We start from the raw sequence: 21551 nt of genomic DNA on the forward strand, positions 1-21551 counted from the left end.
AGTTCGGGCGAACCAGTCCAAACCGGCTGAATACCACTTTCTGGGTGAGTTGTTCAAAATGTGCTCCACCAAATCAGTTCCAAGAATGATGGGCAAGCAGTAGAGATCTCTTCATCCTGAGCCAAATGAAATACCTGAGTTTTTCCACCTGTACTTTCTTGGACCGCAGTGCGAGACAGCGCGGTGGTAGCAGCGAAACAGGAAAAGGCTCCTGAAAAAATATTGCTGATTCCAAAGGCGATAAATTCCTAGAAAGTTAGAAAATGGGAATGAACAAACAATGTATAAAAACTAAAACAACAACTAAGTCCTTCATCGTACATGGCAACATTTTATTAGGCTTGGAGAATGTACAGGTATTTCTATGCCACCGTTGATAAGTGAATCACTCCTGTTGTTAAGTGAATCACGAGCTCATTAAGTGAATCTGGTTTCCATCACTGACTTTGCTTGTCAGAAGCTGGCTGGGAGGGGTGCAAATGGTGATCACGTGACCATCTGACTATCATGTGATACAGGCAGGTTGCCGCGCATCAGGATTTTGATCTTGTGCTGTGACAGTTGTGAGGACCAGTGAGAAGTCACTTTTTTCAAGGTCACTGTGACTTTGAAGGGTCTCTAAATGAATAGTTGTGGGTCGGGGATTAAAGACTAAGGTCTTCTTGTAAAGCTCAGATTTAGTTGCAGGAGATCTGCGGTTTCCATTCTTGTTTGTCAACGGGTGCAACTGTAAGAGGAGTGGGGAGGAGTTCTGGGAGTTGAAGTCCAGACATCTTCAAAGTTCCTCAAAAGGCCTTGGGAATTCTGGATTGGAAACTTAATGTAACGTAACGTAACTTAACTTTGCTTTATTTCACTTCACTTCATTTTATTCATTTGCATGGCTACTTCACTTCTTTCATTATTTTATTTTATTTTATTTTACTTTATTTTATTTTATTATTTTATTTTATATTTTGTTTTTTATTTTATTATTTTTATTCATTTGCATGGCTGCTTCACTTCTTTCATTATTTTATTTTATTTTATTTATTATTTTATTATTTTATTTTTTATTTTATTTTTTATTATTTTTATTCATTTGCATCGCTACTTCACTTTCATTATTTTATTTTGTTTTATTTTATTATTTTATTTTATTTTTATTTTATTTTATTATTATATTATTATTTTATTTTATTATTATTTTATTATCATTTTATCATTTTATCATTTTATCATTTTATCATTTTATCATTTTATCATTTTATCATTTTATCATTTTATCATTTTATCATTTTATCATTTTATTATTATTTTATTATTTTACTTTATTTATTATTTTATTTATTTTATTATTTTTATTCATTTGCTACTTCACTTTCATTATTTTATTTTGTTTTATTTTATTATTTTATTTTATTATTATATTATTATTTCATTTTATTTTATTATTATATTATTATTTTATTTTATTTTATTATTTTATTATTATTTTATTATTTTATCATTTTATTATTATTTTATTATTTTACTTTATTTATTATTTTATTTATTTTATTATTTTTATTCATTTGCTACTTCACTTTCATTATTTTATTTTGTTTTATTTTATTATTTTATTTTATTATTATATTATTATTTCATTTTATTTTATTATTATATTATTATTTTATTTTATTTTATTATTTTATTATTATTTTATTATTTTATCATTTTATTATTATTTTATTATTTACTTTATTTATTATTTTATTTATTTTATTATTTTTATTCATTTGCTACTTCACTTTCATTATTTTATTTTGTTTTATTTTATTATTTTATTTTATTATTATATTATTATTTTATTTTATTTTATTATTATATTATTATTTTATTTTATTTATTATTTTATTATTATTTTATTATTTTATCATTTTATTATTATTTTATTATTTTACTTTATTTATTATTTTATTTATTTTATTATTTTTATTCATTTGCTACTTCACTTTCATTATTTTATTTTGTTTTATTTTATTATTTTATTTTATTATTATATTATTATTTTATTTTATTTTATTTTATTATTATATTATTATTTTATTTTATTTTATTATTATTTTATTATTATTTTATTATTTTATTATTTTATTATTTTATTGTTTTATTATTTTATTGTTTTATTGTTTTATTGTTTTATGTTTTATTATTTTATTATTTTATTATTTATTTTATTATTATTATTTTACTTTATTTATTATTTTATTTATTTTATTATTTTTATCCATTTGCATGGCTGCTTCACTTCCCTTTATTTCACTTCACTCTTCGTATTTTATTCATTTGCATGGCAAACTCCTTCAGTTTACTTCACTTCACTCTATTTGACTTTATTTTGACATAGTTCATTTTCATGGCTGCCCATCTCTATTCATGGGGCAGGGCGGCTCTGTTAATTCTACGGTTCTCTACCAGCTGCCAATGTCAGCTATACATTTTAAAATTCTTAGGAACCCCCCCCCCCAAAAAAAAAGGGGGCTGCATAGGCCAGCAGTCCATATATTTAGTTCCTGAAAGAAAACTCCAGATTGGCTGCGTGTTCCACCGTCCTTCAGTAACAGGGTGCCTACCTGGTTTCCATCAATGGCGTAATCGTACTTGGTGGCGTAGACCTTTCCCACCGAGACGGCGATCGCATAAGCCACAATCGCGATGGAAAAAGACGAGGCCAGCATGTCTCCAAACATCTCCACAGCTGGAGGTTGAGGAGGCAAAAATCTAAAGAGGAAAAGGAGCAGAAGAGAAATGCACGTTGGTTAGTTGTACCGGTATTCCTCGACTTACAACGTTTCGCTTAGTGACCGTTTGGACGTTTCAACGGCACCGGAAAAAGTGACTTGGGACCATTTTTCACACTTACAACCGTTGCTGCATCCCCATGGTCACGTGATTGACATTCGGAGACAGCTTGACAACTGACTCACATTTATGACCGTTGCAGTGTCCCAAGGGGGGGGGCTGTCGTGTGATCCCCTTTTGTGACCTTCGGACAAGCCAAAATCAACGGAGAATCCAGATTCACTTAACAACCATGTTACTAATTTGACGACTGCAGTGATTCACTCAACAACCGTGTCACTAATTTGACGACTGCAGTGATTCACTTAACAACCGTGTAACTAATTTAACGACTGCAGTGATTCACTCAACAACCGTGTCACTAATTTGACGACTGCAGTGATTCACTTAACAATCGTGTAACTAATTTAACGACAGCAGTGATTCACTTAACAACCATGTTGCTAATTTAACGACTGCAGTGATTCACTCAACAACCGTATTACTAATTTAACGACTGCAGTGATTCACTTAACAACCGTCTTACTAATTTAACAACTGCAGTGATTCATTTAACAACGTGGTGAGAAAAGTCATGAAATGGGGCAAAACTCACTTCACAAATCTCCCCCTTAGCGAGATAAACTTTGGGCTCCGTTGTGGTTGTAAGTCAAGGACCACCATATTTATGACCGTTGCCAAGCCTCAAATTTTGATCACGTCATCCCGAGGATGCTCCAGTGTTTGTTGGGTCTTGAATATGTGCGAGATCTTTAAACCACATTTTTCAATGCTGTTTTAACGTAGAAAGGTCGCCAAGGGAGCTGTTGTAAGTTGAGGACTACCTATAACTCGAGGTCCCTTGTTTCCCCCTCTGTGTTCCATCTCAGCTTTTCTCTCTAAGCTCCCAATGAAGTTTCATTTGGCCTTTGGGGTTTGAATGAGGGGAGATAAATAATCTGAACTTACCCTCTCGGGATGCTTTTCACGATCCCTGCGTTGTATTTCTTCTCAAGATCCACCCCGTATGAAATGCCAGTGGCAACGATGGTCTGGAGTCAAAAGAAATAAGAAATAAGGGAGTTTATTTATTTAGCAATCACTGATATAAAACATTAGTTTAAGTAAAGTATAGATATCTATATCTATTTATATTTAGAGTCACAACCCCTGGTAAGCCCCAATTATGGGAGGAAGCTAACTGCTTCCATCATCTGTCAATCGGCTCGTCACAAGAGTCCATCACGACAGAAACCCAATGTTTTTACTGTTGCCTTTGTTATATTTGTGTTTTTTTATTTTATTTATCAGCACAAAATAACCCCCACATCTATATCTATATATCTATATCATGTATATCTATCTATATCTATTTATCTATCTATCTTTTCTTTCTCTATATATCTATCTGTCTATCTATCTGTCTTTCTGCCTACCTATCATCGTATGCCTGCCTATCTATCATCTATCTAGCACCTATTTTTCTACCTACCTATCTACCTACCTACCTACCACCTACCTACCTACCTATAATCTTCCTTCCTTCCTTCCTTCCTTCCTTCCTTCCTTCCTTCCTTCCTTCCTTCCTTCCTTCTTTATCTATCTATCTATCTATCTATCTATCTATCTATCTATCTATCTATCTATCATCTAGCACCTATTTTTCTACCTACCTACCTAGCTACCTACCTACCACCTACCTACCTACCTATAATCTTCCTTCCTTCCTTCCTTCTTTATCTATCATCTATCTATCTATCTATCTATCTATCTATCTATCTATTTATCTATCTACATTTATCTACATTTATCTCTATCTATCATCTATCTATCTATCTATCTATCAATCATCTATCTATCTATCTATCTATCTATCTATCTATCTATCTATCTATCTATCTATCTATGTCTCTATATCTCTCTATCTCTGTCTATCTCTCTATCTGTCTAGCATCTATCTATCTATTTATCTATCATCTATCCATCCATCTATCCATCTATCCATCTATCCATCTATCCATCTATCCATCTATCCATCTATCATCTATCTATCTATCTATCTATCTATCTATCTATCTATCTATCTATCTATCTATCTATCTATCTATCTGCCTATCATATTCTTTCTTTCTTTCTTTCTTTTTTTCTTTCTTTCTTTCTTTCTATATCTGTCTATCTGTCTATCTATTTATCTAGCATCATCCTATCTATCTATCTATCTATCTATCTATCTATCTATCTATCTATCTATCTAGCATCTATCTAGCACCTATTTTTCTACCTACCTACCTACCTACCTACCTACCTACCTACCTACCTACCACCTACCTACCTACCTACCTATAATCTTCCTTCCTTCCTTCCTTCTTTATCTATCATCTATCTATCTATCTATCTATCTATCTATTTATCTATCTACATTTATCTACATTTATCTCTATCTATCTATCATCTATCTATCTATCTATCTATCTATCTATCTATCTATCTATCTATCTATCATCTACATTTATCTACATTTATCTATATCTATCTATCTATCTATCTATCTATCTATCTATCTATCTATCTATCTATCTATCTATCTATCTATCTATCTATCATCTATCTATCTGATATGTGGACAATCCAATATAGGAGATAACCTATTAAATTAAGATACAACCATGACAAAATCACCATAATACAGGCAGTCCTCAACATATAACAGTACATTTATTAACAATGTCTCGGGAAATAGTGACAAGACCATTTTTCACACTTATGGCCGTTGCAGCATCCCAGTAATCAAAATTCAGATGCTTGGCAACCGGTTCATATTTATGACCGTGGTGGTGTCCTGAGGTCACGTGATCCCCTTTTGCGACCTTCTGACAAGCAATGTCAGTGGGGAAGCCAGATTCACTTAACAACCATATTACTAACTTAATAACTGCAGAGATTCACTTAACAATTGTGGCAAGAAAGGTCATAAAACGGGGGCAAAGCTCACTTAACCACCGTCTCGCTTAGCGACATAAATTTTGGGCTCGGTGGTAGTCGTAAGTCAAGCACTACCAATATGGAGCCATAGAATTGCCATGGGATAGATGCTATAATTCGAAAAGGCATGAGTAGAGAAGACCGATCTTTTTCTCCTTTTTTTTTTTTTTTTGAGTTTCTCACAGTTGTTGGCTTACCACAATGACTTCGATAGGAATTGGAATCGGGATCTTGTGTCTGAAGCGGTCATTAATTTCTTTCACCGCCATGCAAATAATGATGGTCAGCAGTCCAGCCACCAAGTCAGCTATATTGGTGGTTCCAATATTTTGAAATATATCTATAAGTGTCTAGAGAGAGAAGAGAAAAGGAAAATCCTCATTAGGGCAGGAATGATTCGTTCTGTTTGCGCAAATATTAAGGGCCCAAGTTAACCAAACCTGAATAACAAAAGCAGTATACTATAAGAACATCTAAAAGGGTATGCTTGGGTTAATCATTGAATGGGTTGCTTCCAAAATGAGTAGGATGTATTTAGCAGAATTTTTCCAGGAGAAACTCTACAGCTGTTCGACCTGTATTCCTGCTTTAACAGAGAGTTGGAATATATTAAAATCTACTCCCGTTCTCTTCATCACATTAACTTATCTCACTTGTTTCATCTCCTTTTCTTTCTTTTTTAAACTTGTTTCTATTCAACGCTTTAAAATGATTTTACTTTTGTTTTATTCTTAAACCCTATTGTGGCCATGGGGATATTTGATCTCAAATGAGAAGTTAATATGGAATTGCTTTTAATAATCAGGGTTTGTTTTTTTGCCTCCCTCCTTCTTTTTAAAAGTTATGACAGCAAACTTATTCTGGGTTCCAGGATGGCTCAAAATACAGATAGTCTTCAGTTCACAACAGTTCATTTAGTGACCACTGAAAAATGTGACTTATGACCATTTTTCATAGTTGCAACCTCTGTAGCATCCAAAATTCGGGTGCTTGGTTCATACTTACGGCTGTTGACCTGCAGTGGTTCACTTAACAATTTTGGCAAGAAAGGTCGTAAAATGGGGCAAAATTCACTTAACAGCATCAATTGTGGTCGTAAGATGGGGACTGCCTGTGATGGCATAAGGTATTTACAGAAAGCCTTAATGGGAAGGAGAACTACAGATCAGCTTAATGGAGACCCTGGAGGCTCAGTGGGTAGAGAATGCTGGCTAATTTTTATTGGTAATCCTAGCCCAACGTATAGGTATAACTTGACTCCCCTCAGACTGTATGGTCTTCTTCATCCAATGTAACCTTCTACCTCACCATGTTGTTAAGGGTAGACATCAGCTATCCCTTCTATTTACTCAAAGTTGCTTTTTCAAAAGGCAACGAGACTGTTTATCCTTGATGAAGAGGAAGAAAATTCTCTTCTCATCCAAGAAGCTTCATCCTTGCATGTGGAGAGAAACAACTTCTTCTTCTTCTTCCTCTTCTCCTTCTCCTTCTCCCTCTTCCTCTTCTTCTCCTCCTCCTCCTCCTCCTATTCCTCCTCCTCCTCCTTCTTTCCATTTTCCTCTCCCTCTCCCTCTCCCTTCCTCCTCCTCCATCTTCATCCTCTTTCTCCTTCTGCTCCTCCTCCAATTTCTCCTCCCCCTCCTGCACCTTCCTCCTTTTCCTTCTCCTTCTTTCCTTCTTCCTCCTCCTCCTCCTCCTCCTTCTTCTTTGTCTTCTTCTCCTCCTCCTCCTCCATCCTCTTTCTCCTTCTGCTCCTCCTCCAATTTCTCCTTCCTCCTCCTCCCCCTCCTGCCCTTCCTTCTCCTTTACTTCTTCCTCTCCCGTCCTCCTCCTCCTCCTCTTCCTCTTCCTCCTCCTCCATCCTCTTTCTCCTTTTGCTTCTCCTCCTCCAGTTTCTTCTTCCTCCTTCCCCCTCCTGCCCTCCTCCTTCTCCTAACAGTCCAGCTGCCTTTTGAAAAAGCACCTTTGAACCCACTGTGAGCTGGATGACAGAGAATCTCCATTGACATTTATCCATTTTGTTTTTTAGGTCAAACACACTGAGGACCAGAAGACTGACAAGCAGGGAAATACAAAGGGACCAAAAGCCATGCATTGAAATTCAGTTTAGTAAGAAAGGCTTACGTAGATTATGGAAAGGACTCCGTTGTAGTTCTTGGTTGAAACGTTCAGCACAATTTTTAGTTGTGAAACAAATACTTGAAAAGCAGCTGCTGTTGTGAATCCCCCAACCAGTGGATCAGCAAGATATCTTACAATAAAACCAATTCGAAGAACTCCAAACACTAGCTGTGGGGGGGGGGGGGGTAGGGGGAGAGAACACAATTTTCTAAGCATAATAAATAACAACAACAACAACCAATAAAGAAATGGAAGGTTTAATACTGGCTGCTCAAGAACAAGCACTACAAACGAAGGCCATGAAAGCGAAGATACAAAAATCCACCGACAATCCAAACTGCCGACTTTGCAACAACAAAGTCGAAACTGATTCAGATTTAATGTGTGAATGCAGCAAAATTGCACAAAATGATTACAAAGCTAGACACGACCGAGTTGCTAAATTAATCCACTGGTCGTTATGTAAAAAATACGATCTACCTGTATCCAGAAAGTCATGGGAACATAAAGTGGGGAAAAAAGTTATCGATAATGAGAAGGTGAAGATCTTGTGGGACTTTCGAATACAGACGGATCGTCATTTGGAGCACAACACCGCCAGATATCACAGTTGTCGAAAACTGAAATGTACAATTTATTGACATCCCAGTACCAGGAGATGTTAGAGTTGAAGAAAAAGGAACTAGAAAAAAAATCATGAAATACTGTGACCTGACCATCGGAATTATGCGATGAAGCATGTAACAGGGATACCCATTGTCAACCGGGCATTTAACACCCTGTCCAGGAATTTTACGAAATACCAGCACATCAAGGGAATTTTAGCACTCTTTTTAGGGTCTCAGCATCCTTGAGAGACCGCCTGCTGCCAATTACCTCCCATAGACCCGTTAGATCGCACAGGGTCGGCCTCCTCCGGGTTCCGTCCACCAGCCAATGCCATCTGGCTACCACCCGGGGGAGGGCCTTCTCTGTGGCAGCTCCGGCCCTTTGGAATGAACTCCCCGCGGAGATTCGGACCCTCACCTCTCTCCAGGCCTTCCGGAAAGCTGTCAAAACCTGGCTGTGCCGGCAGGCCTGGGGTTGATGAGTTCCCCTCCCCTCTCGACTTGTATGGCTGTATGACTCTTGTGTATTTTAATCACGTGTATTGTGGTCTGTGTCCCCTTTTTCCCCTTCGGAGTTGTTCGTTGCTCTGAGTCCCTCCCGGAGAAGGGCGGCATACAAATAAACTAAATCTGAATCTGAATCCTTTTTGTATCTTGAGGGCCAGAAATGGATGCAGCATTTCAAATGTGGAGTCCAAGAGTTTCATAATGATTTAGATGCAATGGTTTGATTATTAAAAAGTAGGGAATTAGGTGACCTATAATTCGGAGAAGGATTTGCTACTCATACCTATAACCAAACCTCATCTCTGGAGAGAGATTCTCAATCATCCAAGCCATGGTTTCCCCAATGGTGCTTTTTTCAAGAGGCAACTGGATTTTTTTTTTGGTTTTTCCTTGAAGACGTTTCGCTCCTCAGCCAAGAAGCTTCTTCAGCTCTGACTGGATGGTGGGGACTGGAAGGATTTATACTCCTTGCAGACAGCTGGTCATTTGCACCCTTTTAGTGGATCATTGAAGCCACTTGGAGATTTATCTATGTCCTCAGGGTCACCTGAGTGGTGCAAATGAGTGTGGAGACTTCTTGGAATTGCTGAAAGGACTGGAGAAAGATGACCAGTTGTTTGCAAGCAGGGATGTGCAGTCAGGGGAGGCAGAGCCTCGCCACTGTCATCATGAAAAGAAAAGAAAAAATGTAAAAGGAAAAAGTCAAGAGCTGAGGTCAGGCTGAGCTAGTTGCTGCCAGAGTCACCGTGGATGTCCACAAGTCTAAAAAAAAAATGTGAAACCCACCACTGTGTCAGTGCCTCACCAGCCATAAACCTCACCGCACGCCACTGTTTTCAAGGAGTATAAATCCTTCCATTCCCCACCATCCAGTCAGAGCTGAAGAAGCTTCCTGGATGAGAAGCGAAACATCTTCAAGGAAAAAAACAAGGAAGTCCAGTTGCCTCCTGGGGAAAAAAAGTAGCTTTGGGATGGCACTGGATGAATAGCAGCTGAATCTAAAACTTCGTGGCGCTGAACAGGGACAATTTTATTGAATACGTTGCTCAAGAAAGGGATGCAACCGATTTTTGTGGGAATCCACAAGAGCCACTGAAGAATTCTCCAGGCTTAGCGCTATTGTCTTTTAAAGTAATCAGGATTTCCCCTTTTTATAGAAAGCATTCACATCACTTTTATATCCCGCCACCATTTCCTTGTTCTTTCCCCTTCGTTGATAAGGGATCAGGAGAAATTTCCCCCCACTGTAGAACCTCTTGTCAACTGAGATCTGCCGACCAAATGATAAACTGTAATCAAAAGAGGCTTTACCGCTTGATTCCACTCAATATTTAAATTATTCCCCGTATCTAGGCTTCAAAAATGCAAAATCTCCCTTCCAGCCTGTTTTCAGATGTTCATAGAATTGTCTCCCATAAGTAGGAGACAGCTGGAAGTACCTGAAGAGGACTCACTTTAAAAAAAATCAAGGAGATGGTGATAAAAAAGGAAGCTTTCTTTCATAATCTTTCCTCTGTTACTTCTTTACCTCCTCTAAGGTATTTTGGAAAATAAACGGACCCCCTCTTCCCTGTGATAGCCCTTCAAGCGATCATGTCATGCCCCTAGTCCTCAATAATGTTGACTCACTATACCACAAGACTGTTATGTCACTGCTAATCCTTCTGTTCATTAGGCTAGATTAAAACAAGGATGTCAAAGTCAATTGCATTGTGGGCCGCATCAGAGCTGTGGTTGACCTTGGGGGGCCGGGTGGGCATGGCCGACTTTGTGGGTGTGGCTGATTGGGTGGGGGTGGCCAGCTTGATGCCACTCACGGGGCATGGCCAACTCTGTGGGCATGGCTGACTGGGTGGGGGTGGCCAGCTTGACGCCACTCACGGGGCATGGCTGACTCTGTGGGCGGGGCTGACTGGGTGGGGGTGGCCAGCTTGACACCACTCCTAAAACTGTTAGCATGTTTCCTCTTTGCATTGGGTAGACCGAGCCAAAGCAACGCAGATAGGACTTAAGCGACGTGGACCGGCCCCTTACATTTTCCAGGATGGCTCCACGGGCTAGAGCCAACCACATCTGGATCTGGCCCATGAGCCTTGAGTTTGACACCTCTGGAAGGCCGAGCGCATGTGTGGATGGGGCGTGTGCAAGTTAGTGAACTGGTAGGGAAAGAAGGCGACTACCACCCCTGGGTCTCAACATATTTTTTTGTATTGTGGCGACCAGAACTGGATACCATCCAGAACTGTGGTTGACCTTGGGGGGTGGGGGTGGGCATGGCCAACTCTGTGGACGTGGCTGACTGGGTGGGGGTGGCCAGCTTGACGCCACTCACGGGGCATGGCCGACTCTGTGGGTGTGGCTGACTGAGTGGGGGGTCTTACCAATGCAGTATAGAACACCAGTTATCCAAAACTATAGATAGGTTATGCAGAAACTGAAACTTTAAAGACAAAAGACAACATTTTTTCCCAGTTAAAGAAGCAGCAATATTTTGAGAATGGCTTCTCCTGATTTTATTACCTGGATGATGCCAACCAGGAAGGTGACAGTGCTGGAAATGAGCACCCGTTGGGCATCTCTGGAAGCGATGTCTATCCCAGCCGTCCCATTCATTCCCGTCACGTTACTGTTCGCCAGGAGGAATTTTTCATCTGGGGCCATGCTCAGTACTACGGAGCCCACCATTAAACTGACTACAGGGAAAGGTCCTGTTGGAAGGAAGTATATATATATCATTTTGGGCCTGGTAGGCCTCCTGAGAGCAAACCGGGCCACGAGGGCCCACCCTACAGCCTTCTGGGAACAAAAATGGGCCACGGGGGGAGGTACTGCATCCCCACCCCCCATGCCTCCCACATGCGCCCCACGCATGCACGAAAGAGACCCTGGCTGGCTGGCAGGAGGTACAAGTGCATGCGTGGTGGAACGGAGCTGAGGTGGGGACTCGAACAAGTATTAAAGCTTTTAGTCTAAGGCTGGAGATTCCTTGTTATTATTGTGCTGCTTATGGCATTTAACCACAAAACATACTGCATTTGATCTAAGTAATGTCTGCTAATAATAGCTGCGTTCCGCCAATAGTAAAAGTATATGAGGCCCATCTCATATGTGGAGGTTATTCCCAGCTATTATGTGTGGAAAAACATGGAGCAGAATGGAGAATTTAAATACGGCCCAAACACACTGCGCACAAAAGTCTATTAAAGCAAGCTGATTGCACTGAAAACATTGTGCAATCAAATAACAAATAGCCTTCTAAAAATATATATATATATGTCTGATATTAAAATAAAACTCAGTTACCAACAGAGATGTGTCTTGATGTTCCTAAGAAGAAATACGTCAAGATGGGGAAAAATGCAGAATAGAGTCCATAACCAATTGGAACGGCAACTAGTAACGCGTACGCCAAACCTGGGTAGGGTAGAATTTTGTAAAAATGTTAAATCTTATTCTGAAGTATTTTAAAGTCAATTACAATCTATACAATGCTGTGGGGGGGGGGTAAGACACCCCTAACACCCCTTAGGTTGTGCATCCTGTTAAGATAAGCCTGTTGTGCCTTAAAATGACTTCTACTGTACCGCCGTAAAATGGATTTCTACTGTGCGGTGAAAGTGGAGTTGCCGTGGTAACGGCTTCACGGTACTCCACAAGGGGGCTCCCTCTGGTAAGAGGGAAAATCCAACATTACAAATTACGTTTGGTCCGGATATTTTCCCTCACTAAATAAATACCCGGAGAATGGCGGGTTATCGGTTACTACATTCATATAAATACCCAGTTCTTTAATAAACAAATGTAATCTATACAGGTAGTCCTTTTCTTACAACTGTTCATTGAGCAATCGTTCGAAGTTATGACAGCGCTGGAAAAAAGTTGACTGGGTCTCGCACTTATGACCACTTATGACTTATGTCTCCGCAGTCATATTATCCCAATTTGCCATGTATTTATGACCGTTTCAGCATTATAGGGGTCTCGTGGTCCTCATTTTTTTTAACCTTCCCGGGGATTTCCAACTATCAAAGTGAATGGTAGAAGCGAGATTTGTTTAATGACCAATGGGAAGCAATGTTGTAAAAATTCAGTCACAGGAAAATTTAATTAACAACCTCTGTGCTTAATGATGGTCTGGTCCCAAATACAAATACAAAAAGAGAGATGGAGAAAGAGAGTGGAAGAAAGAAAGCAAAGGGAGAAAGAGAGATGTAGAGAGAAAGAAAGAGAAAGCAAGAGAAGGAGAGAAAGAGAGAAAGAGAAAGAAAGAGACAGAGAAAGATTGAGAAAAAGAAAGATAGAGAGAGGGGGGAAAAAGAAAGCAAAGGGAGAGAGAAAGAGAGAAAGAGAAAAAGAGAGAGAAAAAGAGAGAGCAAAGAAAGAGAGACAGAGAAAGAGAGACAGAGAAAGACCGAGAAAAAGAGAGATGGAGAAAAAGGGTGAAAGAAAGAAAGCAAAGGGAGAAAGAGTTGTAGAAAGAAAGAGAGAGAGAGAGAAAAAGAGAGAGAGAGAAAGAGAGATGGAGTGTGCGAGAGAAATAGAAAGAAAGAGAGCAAAAGAGAGAGCAGAGAGAGAGAGAGAGATAAATAAAGGGAGAGCAAGAGAGGGAGGAAGAGAGAGGGAGAGAATGAATGAATGAAAGAAAGATGAAATGAGAGAGAGAGAGAGAGAGAGAGAGAGAGAGAACTCGAATAGCCCAGTATAGTTCAGCTTAGGTATTTCCACCTCCGACCTCTTCAATTCCTTTGCCTGCCTCTTACCTTGTAAAGTAGCCACAAGCCCTGTGCTGATGCCCGAAATCACATCATTGAGGAGCCATTCCTTCACCCTATATTTGGGCAGCCATTCCAAGATAGGGAGGAACGTCTTGGTGGCCTGCAAGGCTTTTTTCTTCGAACAGCTGCCGAAGACAAGTTACAGCCAGTTGCCAAAATAACCGAATGAGATGCGCCCTCGGCCCCGCAGCTCTTGGGTCAACCCTTCCCCATCTTGGCCAGCCGGCCCGGCTAGTTACCTGCAGGATTTCCGGACTCGCTCGCGGAGCGTTTTGGGCACCACCAGCTTCTTCTCGTTCTCCTCCTGGAAGCTGGGTTCGTTGTAGATGGGCCGGCTCACCAGGTAACGATCCGGGAGGCCTCCCTCGGCCCTGCCTCTGGCTGCCATGGCCTTTCCCTCGCCTGCTGCAAAGATAGGGAAGGAGACAGCCAGTGCTTCCCAAAGCAGACTCAGAAGACACAGGCAGCCATCCATCCATCCAAGGACAATGTGCACCCCGAATCCAGCCTACGCTTGGGACTTTTGCAGCCCTTGGGCCAGGACAGCTCCTGCCCACGGCCTATGGGGGCCCCCTCTCCTCCTCCTCCTCTGTCTGGCCTGAGGCTCTTTGCCATCCGAGCGAGGGCAAAGGTGCTGACCAGAAGCTGGCGTTCCCAACCAAGCGCTTTGCTTTCTCTTGGAGGGGTTGAGGAAATGTCGGGTTTCCTTAAGAAAGGGGGTGAGATGGAGGGAGAGGGTCCTGAGGGGCAGGAGTCTTGAGGGGGGGGAGAAGGATGCTGAGAGGCAAGAGGGGCTGGAGGGGGGGGGCGAGTCAAGGGGACCTGAAGGTTGAGGGGGTCTGAAAGGAGCTGTGGTGGTGGTGAAGGAGGCTGAGGGGCAAGGAGGGCTGAGGGAGGATGTTAGGCATAGAAGAGCTGAGGGACAGGGGGCTGGGGGAGAGGGAGGCTGAGGGGGGCTGATGTGAAAAAAAGGGGGCCCGTGGGGTTGAAGAGGGTTGAGAAGCAAAACTGCCTGGGGCAAGGGGCCCTGAAGGGCCTTGAGGAGTGATGAGTTCTGGGTGGGCGAGGGGTTCTGAGGAGTGTAGGAGGGCTTTGATGAGCAATCTGGGGAGGTGAGGGGGGCTGAGAGGAAAAAAGAGCTGGAGGGCGAGGGGGCCCTGAGGGATGGGGGGGTTGGGGATGAAGGGGGCTGAGAGGCAAAGGGGCTGGGGCAAGGGGCGCTGAAGGGCCTTGTGGGGTGAGGGGTTCTGAGGGGTATAGGAGGGTTTTGGGATGAGTGGTCTGGGAAGCTGAGGGGGCTGAGAGGAAAAAAGGGCTGGAGGGAGAGGGGACTTCAGGGGCCCTGAGGGGCGAAGGGGGTTGGGGATCAAGGGGGTAAAGGGGCTATGACAAGGGACCCTGAAGGGTCCCAAGAGGGGGATGAGGGGCATAGGAGGACTGAGGGGTGCTGAAAGGCAAAAGGGCGCTGGAGAATGCGGGGCCCTGAGGGGCGAAGTGGGTTGGGGATGAAGGTGGCTGGGGCAAGGGGCCCTGAAGGGCCTTGAGGGGAGAGGAGTTCTGAGGGGTGAGGGGTTCTGAGGGCTATAGGTGGGCTGAGTGGTCTGGGGAGGTGAGGGGGGGCTGAGAGGAAGAAAGAGCTGGAGGGTGAGGGGGCCCTGAGGGATGGAGGGGGTTGGGGATGAAGGGGGCTGACAGGCAAAGGGGCTGGGTCAAGGGGCGCTGAAGGGTGAGGGGTTCTGAGGGGTATAGGAGGGTTTTAGGGTGAGCGATCTGGGAAGCTGAGGGAGGCTGAGAGGAAAAAAGGGCTGGAGAGAGAGGGGACTTCAGGGGCCCTGAGGGGCGAAGGGGGTTGGGGAACAAGGGGGCTGAGAGACAAAGGGGCTATGGCAAGGGGCCCTGAAGAGTCCCGAGCAGGGGGATGAGGGGCATAGGAGGATTGAGGGGTGCTGAGAGGCAAAAGGGGGCTGGAGAATGAGGGGCTCTGAGGGGCGAAGTGGGTTGGGGATGAAGGAGGCTGGGGCAAGGGGCCCTGAAGGGCCTTGAGGGGAGAGGAGTTCTGAGGGGTGAGGGGTTCTGAGGGCTATAGATGGGCTGAGCGGTCTGGGGAGGTGAGGGGGGGCTGAGAGGAAAAAGGAGCTGGAGGGCGAGGGGGCCCTGAGGGATGGAGGGGGTTGGGGATGAAGGGGGCTGACAGGCAAAGGGGCTGGAGCAAGGGGTGCTGAAGGGTGAGGAGTTCTGAGGGGTATAGGAGGGTTTTGGGGTGAGCGGTCTTGGAAGCTGAGGGAGGCTGAGAGGAAAAAAGGGCTGGAGGGAGAGGGGACTTCAGGGGCCCTGAGGGGCGAAGGGAGTTGGGGATGAAAGGGGCTGGGGCAAGGGGCCCTGAAGGGCCTTGAGGGGTGAGGAGTTCTGAGGGGTGAGGGGTTCTGAGGGCTACAGGTGGGCTGAGTGGTCTGGGGAGCTGAGGGGGGCTGAGAGGAAAAACAGTGCTGGAGTGTGTGGGGACTGGGGATGAAGAGGGCTGAGAAACAAAACTGCCCGGGACAAGGGGCGCTGAAGGCCCGTGAGGGGTGAGGGGTTCTGAGGGCTATAGGAGGGCTTTGGGGTGAGCGGTCTTGGAAGCTGAGGGAGGCTGAGAGGAAAAAAGGCCTGCAGGGGGAGGGGACTTCAGGGACCCTGAGGGGCCAAGAGTGTTGGGGCAGCCCCCCCCCAAGAGTCCCGAGATGGAATGAGGGCCATATAGGAAGGCTGAGGGTTGCTAGAGAAGGGGGCTGGAGAATGAGGGGCCATGAGGGGCAAAGGGGGAAGGGGATGAAGGGGGCTGAGAGGCAAAAGGGGGCAGGGGCCCCTGAGGGTTCCTGAGGGGAGGATGGGAGCGCTGAGGGGAGAGGTGGGGGGAGAGCTAGGAGCTGAGGGGGCTGCGTCGCTAAGAGGCAAAACGGGGGGCTAGGAGAGCGAGGGGGGCTGAGGGGCAACCGGGGCAACTGTTTCCCTCTCTGGGCGCGCAAGTGGAGGAGACGCATCCCAGATCCCCCTCACGCCTCACTCCCAGAATTGCGCCACATTACTTTCCCGGACACCCAAGCCCCCTCCCCACCTCTAGTTTGCTCAGCCGCGTCCCTCCCCTCCCCTCCCCTCCCTCCCTCTCAGCCAAGCCCCGGACCCCGCGCCCGAATTGGGGGGTCCCGGCTCTCCCCTCGAGCGCTGTCCGAGGTCTGAAGCGCGCCCGGCTTCTCCTCCTCCTCCTCCTCCTCAGGCGACCCTTCCCCACCCGGGGACCCCTCGGAGTTTCCCCTCGGCGGCTCCTTACCTCGCCCTCCTCCTGCGCCCGGAGTCCCAGCTGTCGGCCAGGCGGGGTGACCCCCGTGGCAGCCGCTTTTATACGGCCATCCCCGCCTCGGATGCTTCGCCTTTATTTACAGGCAAACAGAGCCGCCACCGCCTCCTTCTCGCCCGCCCGGCCCTGAACTTCGCTGCCCGGTTTACGGTGGGCTGGGGGTGGGGGGTGGGGGGGGAACCTGGGGGACCCATAACTGAGAATTGGGGTTCGCCCCTCCCCCTTGGGCAGCAGCCCCCCCTCTTTCCCACCCCTTGGAAAGTTGGCTGAATGACCCTCTTCTCCCCCCCCCCAGGATCCCAAAGTGAGGAAGGGGCTCTTTGCTACTTAAAACTGGGAAAAGTGGGGAGGGGGCACAGCACACGTATCCTTTTTTCCAGTTTTAAGTAGGGTCTTCTCCAAGATCCAAAGAGCCCCCCCCCCTTTCCCTTTTCCACTTTGGGTTCTGAACACTAAGAAATGTGTGTGTGTGTTTGTGTGTGTGTGAAGATTCTCAATCATCCAAGTCACAATTTGCTCTCCCCCCCAAAAAAGGCAATTTGCCCCCTTCCCCTGCCCAGAAAAAGGCAACTCATTTCCCCCCCCCCTTTGAAAATGTTTCCCTTCCCATCCAACCACTGGAGTAACTTCTTAGATGACAAGCAAAAACGATTTTAAAGCGGGCCGGGAGCACCCCAAAATGTCCAATTGCCTTTTGTATTTCTACTGATTAGTTTGTCAAGCATGTGCAAGATAACAGGTATCCGTGTGAACATGGACATGAAGGAGAGAAATGAAGACAAGGAAATGGGGGACATGTCGGCACGCTGGTGCGCTTATGCACGCCCCCCTTTAGTAGACCTCTTAGGAATGGGGTGAGGTCCAGGCTAGGCAGTTTTAAGGTTGAAGCTGTGAAGGTTTGAGGATGTAACCACGGAGGATGTAGAGCATTCCAGGCATTGACCCCTCTGAAGTCTGCTGAAATCGTCTTTTCTGCAATCGAGTTTGGAAAACCTTTGAGGGTAGTGATAAAAAGGCAAAAATAAATGTGTGGCAGGAATACAAATAAAAGAGATAGAGGGAGAGCAATATCTAATTCCAAAGAGCTTGTTTCTGCTTGAAGACTAGATAGAGTTAAATCTTCTTATCTCCCTGTAGGTTATAATATTGACCCCCGTAATATCGATTTCCACCAGAGAAAGTTGCGTTTGAGACAAAGTGTGTGTGTTTGTGTTTGAGAGTGTGTGGCTGTGCGTACATGGATGCCTGCTTGAGAGAGCCTCTCCTGCAGAACGCATTGTTGCCGAAGTCTATTAAAAATGCTATTGAATTTAAATCTGCAAAAATGAACAAGTAAAAAGCGTTGCAGGAGTCAGTGGAAAAGGAAATTTGAATCAATGCTTGAACAACATGTGGAGGAAAGGTTTAAAATTTACGTTAAATTATAACAGAAAACTTCTACAAGATGATGCATCGTGGGGTATTCAACTCCAGACAAGTTGTCAAGCACGCATAAAGCCATTTGAAATGAACGTTGTAAATGTAAAAGAAGGGATTTTAAAAAATCATTTATGGTGGACATGTAAGAAAGCAAAAATATATATATATATTGGTGGATTAGGATTCATACCTTAAATACAGAAAATTCTTAAAGTGAATATGAAAACTGGAGAGTTTTCTGTTGGGTTTAATGGAAAAAGAGGGGGGGGGAATTGAGGAACTTTGATTTTATATATGTTGACAGCAGCCAAGATTATTCTATGCACAGAAATGTAAGGTTACCTCAATCCCCACAATAGTTGCAAAAAATTGATGGACTTAGCAGAGATTGCTCAATTGACAGCTTTGATCAAAGAATTTTTTTTAATTTTTACTTGGAAACCCGCTTCTGGATTTTGTGCTTGAGGTGGAAAAAAACCCGAAACTTTGATTTTGGGTTTTACCAATGAGATAGATTTGTTGTTATAGAAATGGCTAGTTTAAACTATTATGTAAAAGTAAAAAGTTGAGGTTTCATGTTAATGCCTTATTCTACCGCACTGAAGGGAATCGGAAGTCAATGCCTTTTATTATTATTTTTTCCCCCCTTTTCTTTCCCTCACTTTTCTCTTTTTTCCTCATAGAACCTCAAACCTCACTCCTTACTACCGGTAGCACTGGTGATGTTACCTAGATGGGTAATGAAACGTCTGCAAGAAAACAAGCGAGCTCAGAGAGCATCAAGGACCCCTCGTATTAAACAGCATTGGGAGTGAGATGAAATCCTAGACCAGTGATCCAGATCATTGTCCCTCAGCTTTGGTAATTTAAACTGGGTGGACTTCAATTCCCAGAATTCCTCACACCGGCTGGGGAACTCTGGGAGCTGAAGTCCACCTATCTTAACGTTCCCAAGGCTGGGAAACACTAGTTCGGATCTTAAAAGTAGCATTATAACATGAAACTAAGGGATAGACCACAAGAGCAGGAAAGCAGATATAGGTAATCCTCGACTTACGGACACAATTGAGCCCCGAATTTCTGTTGCTGTCAGACATTTGTTAAGTGAGTTTTGTCCCATTTTACCACCTTTCTTGCCGCAGTTGTTAAGTGAATCACTGCAGTTAAGTTAGTTACACGGTTGTTCAGTGAATCTGCCTTCCCCATTGATTTTGCTGGTCAGAAAGTCGCAAAAGAGTGATTGCATGACCCCAGGACACTGCGACAGTCATAAATATGAGTCAGTTGCCAAGCGTTTGAATTTTGATCATGTAACCAGGGGCATGCTGTAATGGTTGTTAAGTGTGAAAAATTGTCATTTTCACACACACCCCGGGCCATTGTAACAGTCACTAAATGAATCATTGTAACTTAAGGACGGACCTGTATTCCAATCTCATACGCTTGCAAAAAGTCTTGAAACAATGCAGGTAGGCGTAGCCAAAACCAAAGTGAAAAAATGTCAGAGTATACAAGAATTAAACCTTTGGCTGCCTCCTAAATCAATGTTACAGCCAAGAGTGTGTCGTTTTCCTGATACTGCAACACTGCATTTCATCCAATTTCCCCTTGTTTGTTTTGAGGCTGTTCTTTCAGTCGTTTTGAACATGAATGGAACGGAAACTGCTAACTAGTTCCTTGAAAGCTTACTACATTCTCAGAAAGCTTTCCTGGGACGTAATTTTACTGTTCTCCATCTTTTATGGAGAGGCTTCCACAATGTTTAATTACTAAAGAATTGAGCACAGGTAAGTCTTTGTGCACGACGGTGAAAACACCTGGACGGGCTACTGTCTGGCTAAACCGAACAAGCCATATAATGGGACTCTTGTTCACTGCCAAAATCCATACAGGTCCTTTGTGTCTCTCGCCTCTTCAAAATAACTATGTAATCCCAAATATTTTAGATGTTTGTAGAGTAACGCGAGACCAACATGAGCAGTTGTTAGTGATCAGAACCAGGGCATTATACCAGAGCTGTTTTACTAAGTGTAGACTGTATGGAAAAGCTACTGCCAATTTATTGTTGTTGTTGTTCCCTTTAGCAATTTTCAATTTATGGGTGATCATTCATGACAATTAATTTGCAATATGTTCATGCTAGTTTATACTTTCCACTGCAAGGACCATTACTATTTTATGATAGACCAACGGACAAGATACATAAGATAGATAGCTGGTAGATAGACTAATGTAGATAGATTATGGATGGATAGATTGTGTGTGTGATGTTGCACCAGAATTTCTCCAAAAGTAGTAGTTTGTGCCTTTTCTGTTTATTTAACCGGGCCTTATACTCTGGAGAGTTGTCCTTCCTATAGGGAGAAATTCCCCTCCAAATAGTATAGTATGAAGCATAGTATCTTCAAAAATAAGCATCCAGAAAAGTGATAAGCTTAGTTAGCATTGTCATGTCAAGAGATGTGTATCTTAACATCTGCTGAAAGAATTTTGCAGATTTCTCCATTTTTGACTACATTTTCCAAAGAGGAGAAATCTTCTGTACTAGATTAATTCAAAGGGCAGAATGGATAATGTTCATAACTTCCATGAAATGCAATTTATCTCATAACATGGAGACAGAAGAATATAACTTTACTTTTCTTATTCAATGTATTGTCCATCCGCAGCTTCTTCTTAGCATCCCTGCTTAATACACAATTTACCACTACAGGATGTGATGCCACAACAAAAAAATCAAAATTATTTTCTTAAAGCTTAAGAGACAAATGAAGTTTTGGAAACTCTAATCGGTTCCTATCACAATGAAGAAGAGATTGGACATCCTGCTACCAATTGTATATTCTCAATTAGCAGAGTATTTTTTCCCCACCCCTTTCAGTCGGTTCCTTTACAGCATGTCATATCAATATTCAGCAACAAACCTATTTACAGTGAGGGTTACCCTAAAATGTAATCTTTAAAAGAGAGCTTTTAAAATGTCTTCACTGTACATTATACAAA

General features: G+C 43.1%; 1 protein-coding gene across 1 annotated transcript in view; it reads right to left on the reverse strand.

Moving 5' to 3' along the window:
- SLC26A4 (solute carrier family 26 member 4) overlaps positions 1–14183 on the reverse strand; it is a 31900-nt gene extending 17717 nt beyond the window's left edge. Inside the window, exons 1-9 of the mRNA XM_032221611.1 lie at positions 14035–14183; positions 13781–13920; positions 12324–12434; positions 11541–11728; positions 7909–8073; positions 5982–6134; positions 3772–3854; positions 2595–2742; positions 135–248 (exon numbers count right to left, since the gene is read on the reverse strand). Of these exons, the coding sequence (XP_032077502.1) occupies positions 135–248; positions 2595–2742; positions 3772–3854; positions 5982–6134; positions 7909–8073; positions 11541–11728; positions 12324–12434; positions 13781–13920; positions 14035–14183 (1251 nt within the window). The remainder of the gene's footprint in view (positions 1–134; positions 249–2594; positions 2743–3771; positions 3855–5981; positions 6135–7908; positions 8074–11540; positions 11729–12323; positions 12435–13780; positions 13921–14034) is intronic.
- Positions 14184–21551: the final 7368 nt, after the last annotated feature.

Source organism: Thamnophis elegans, chromosome 7 (genome assembly GCF_009769535.1).
Source record: "Thamnophis elegans isolate rThaEle1 chromosome 7, rThaEle1.pri, whole genome shotgun sequence".
NCBI lineage: Eukaryota > Metazoa > Chordata > Lepidosauria > Squamata > Colubridae > Thamnophis > Thamnophis elegans.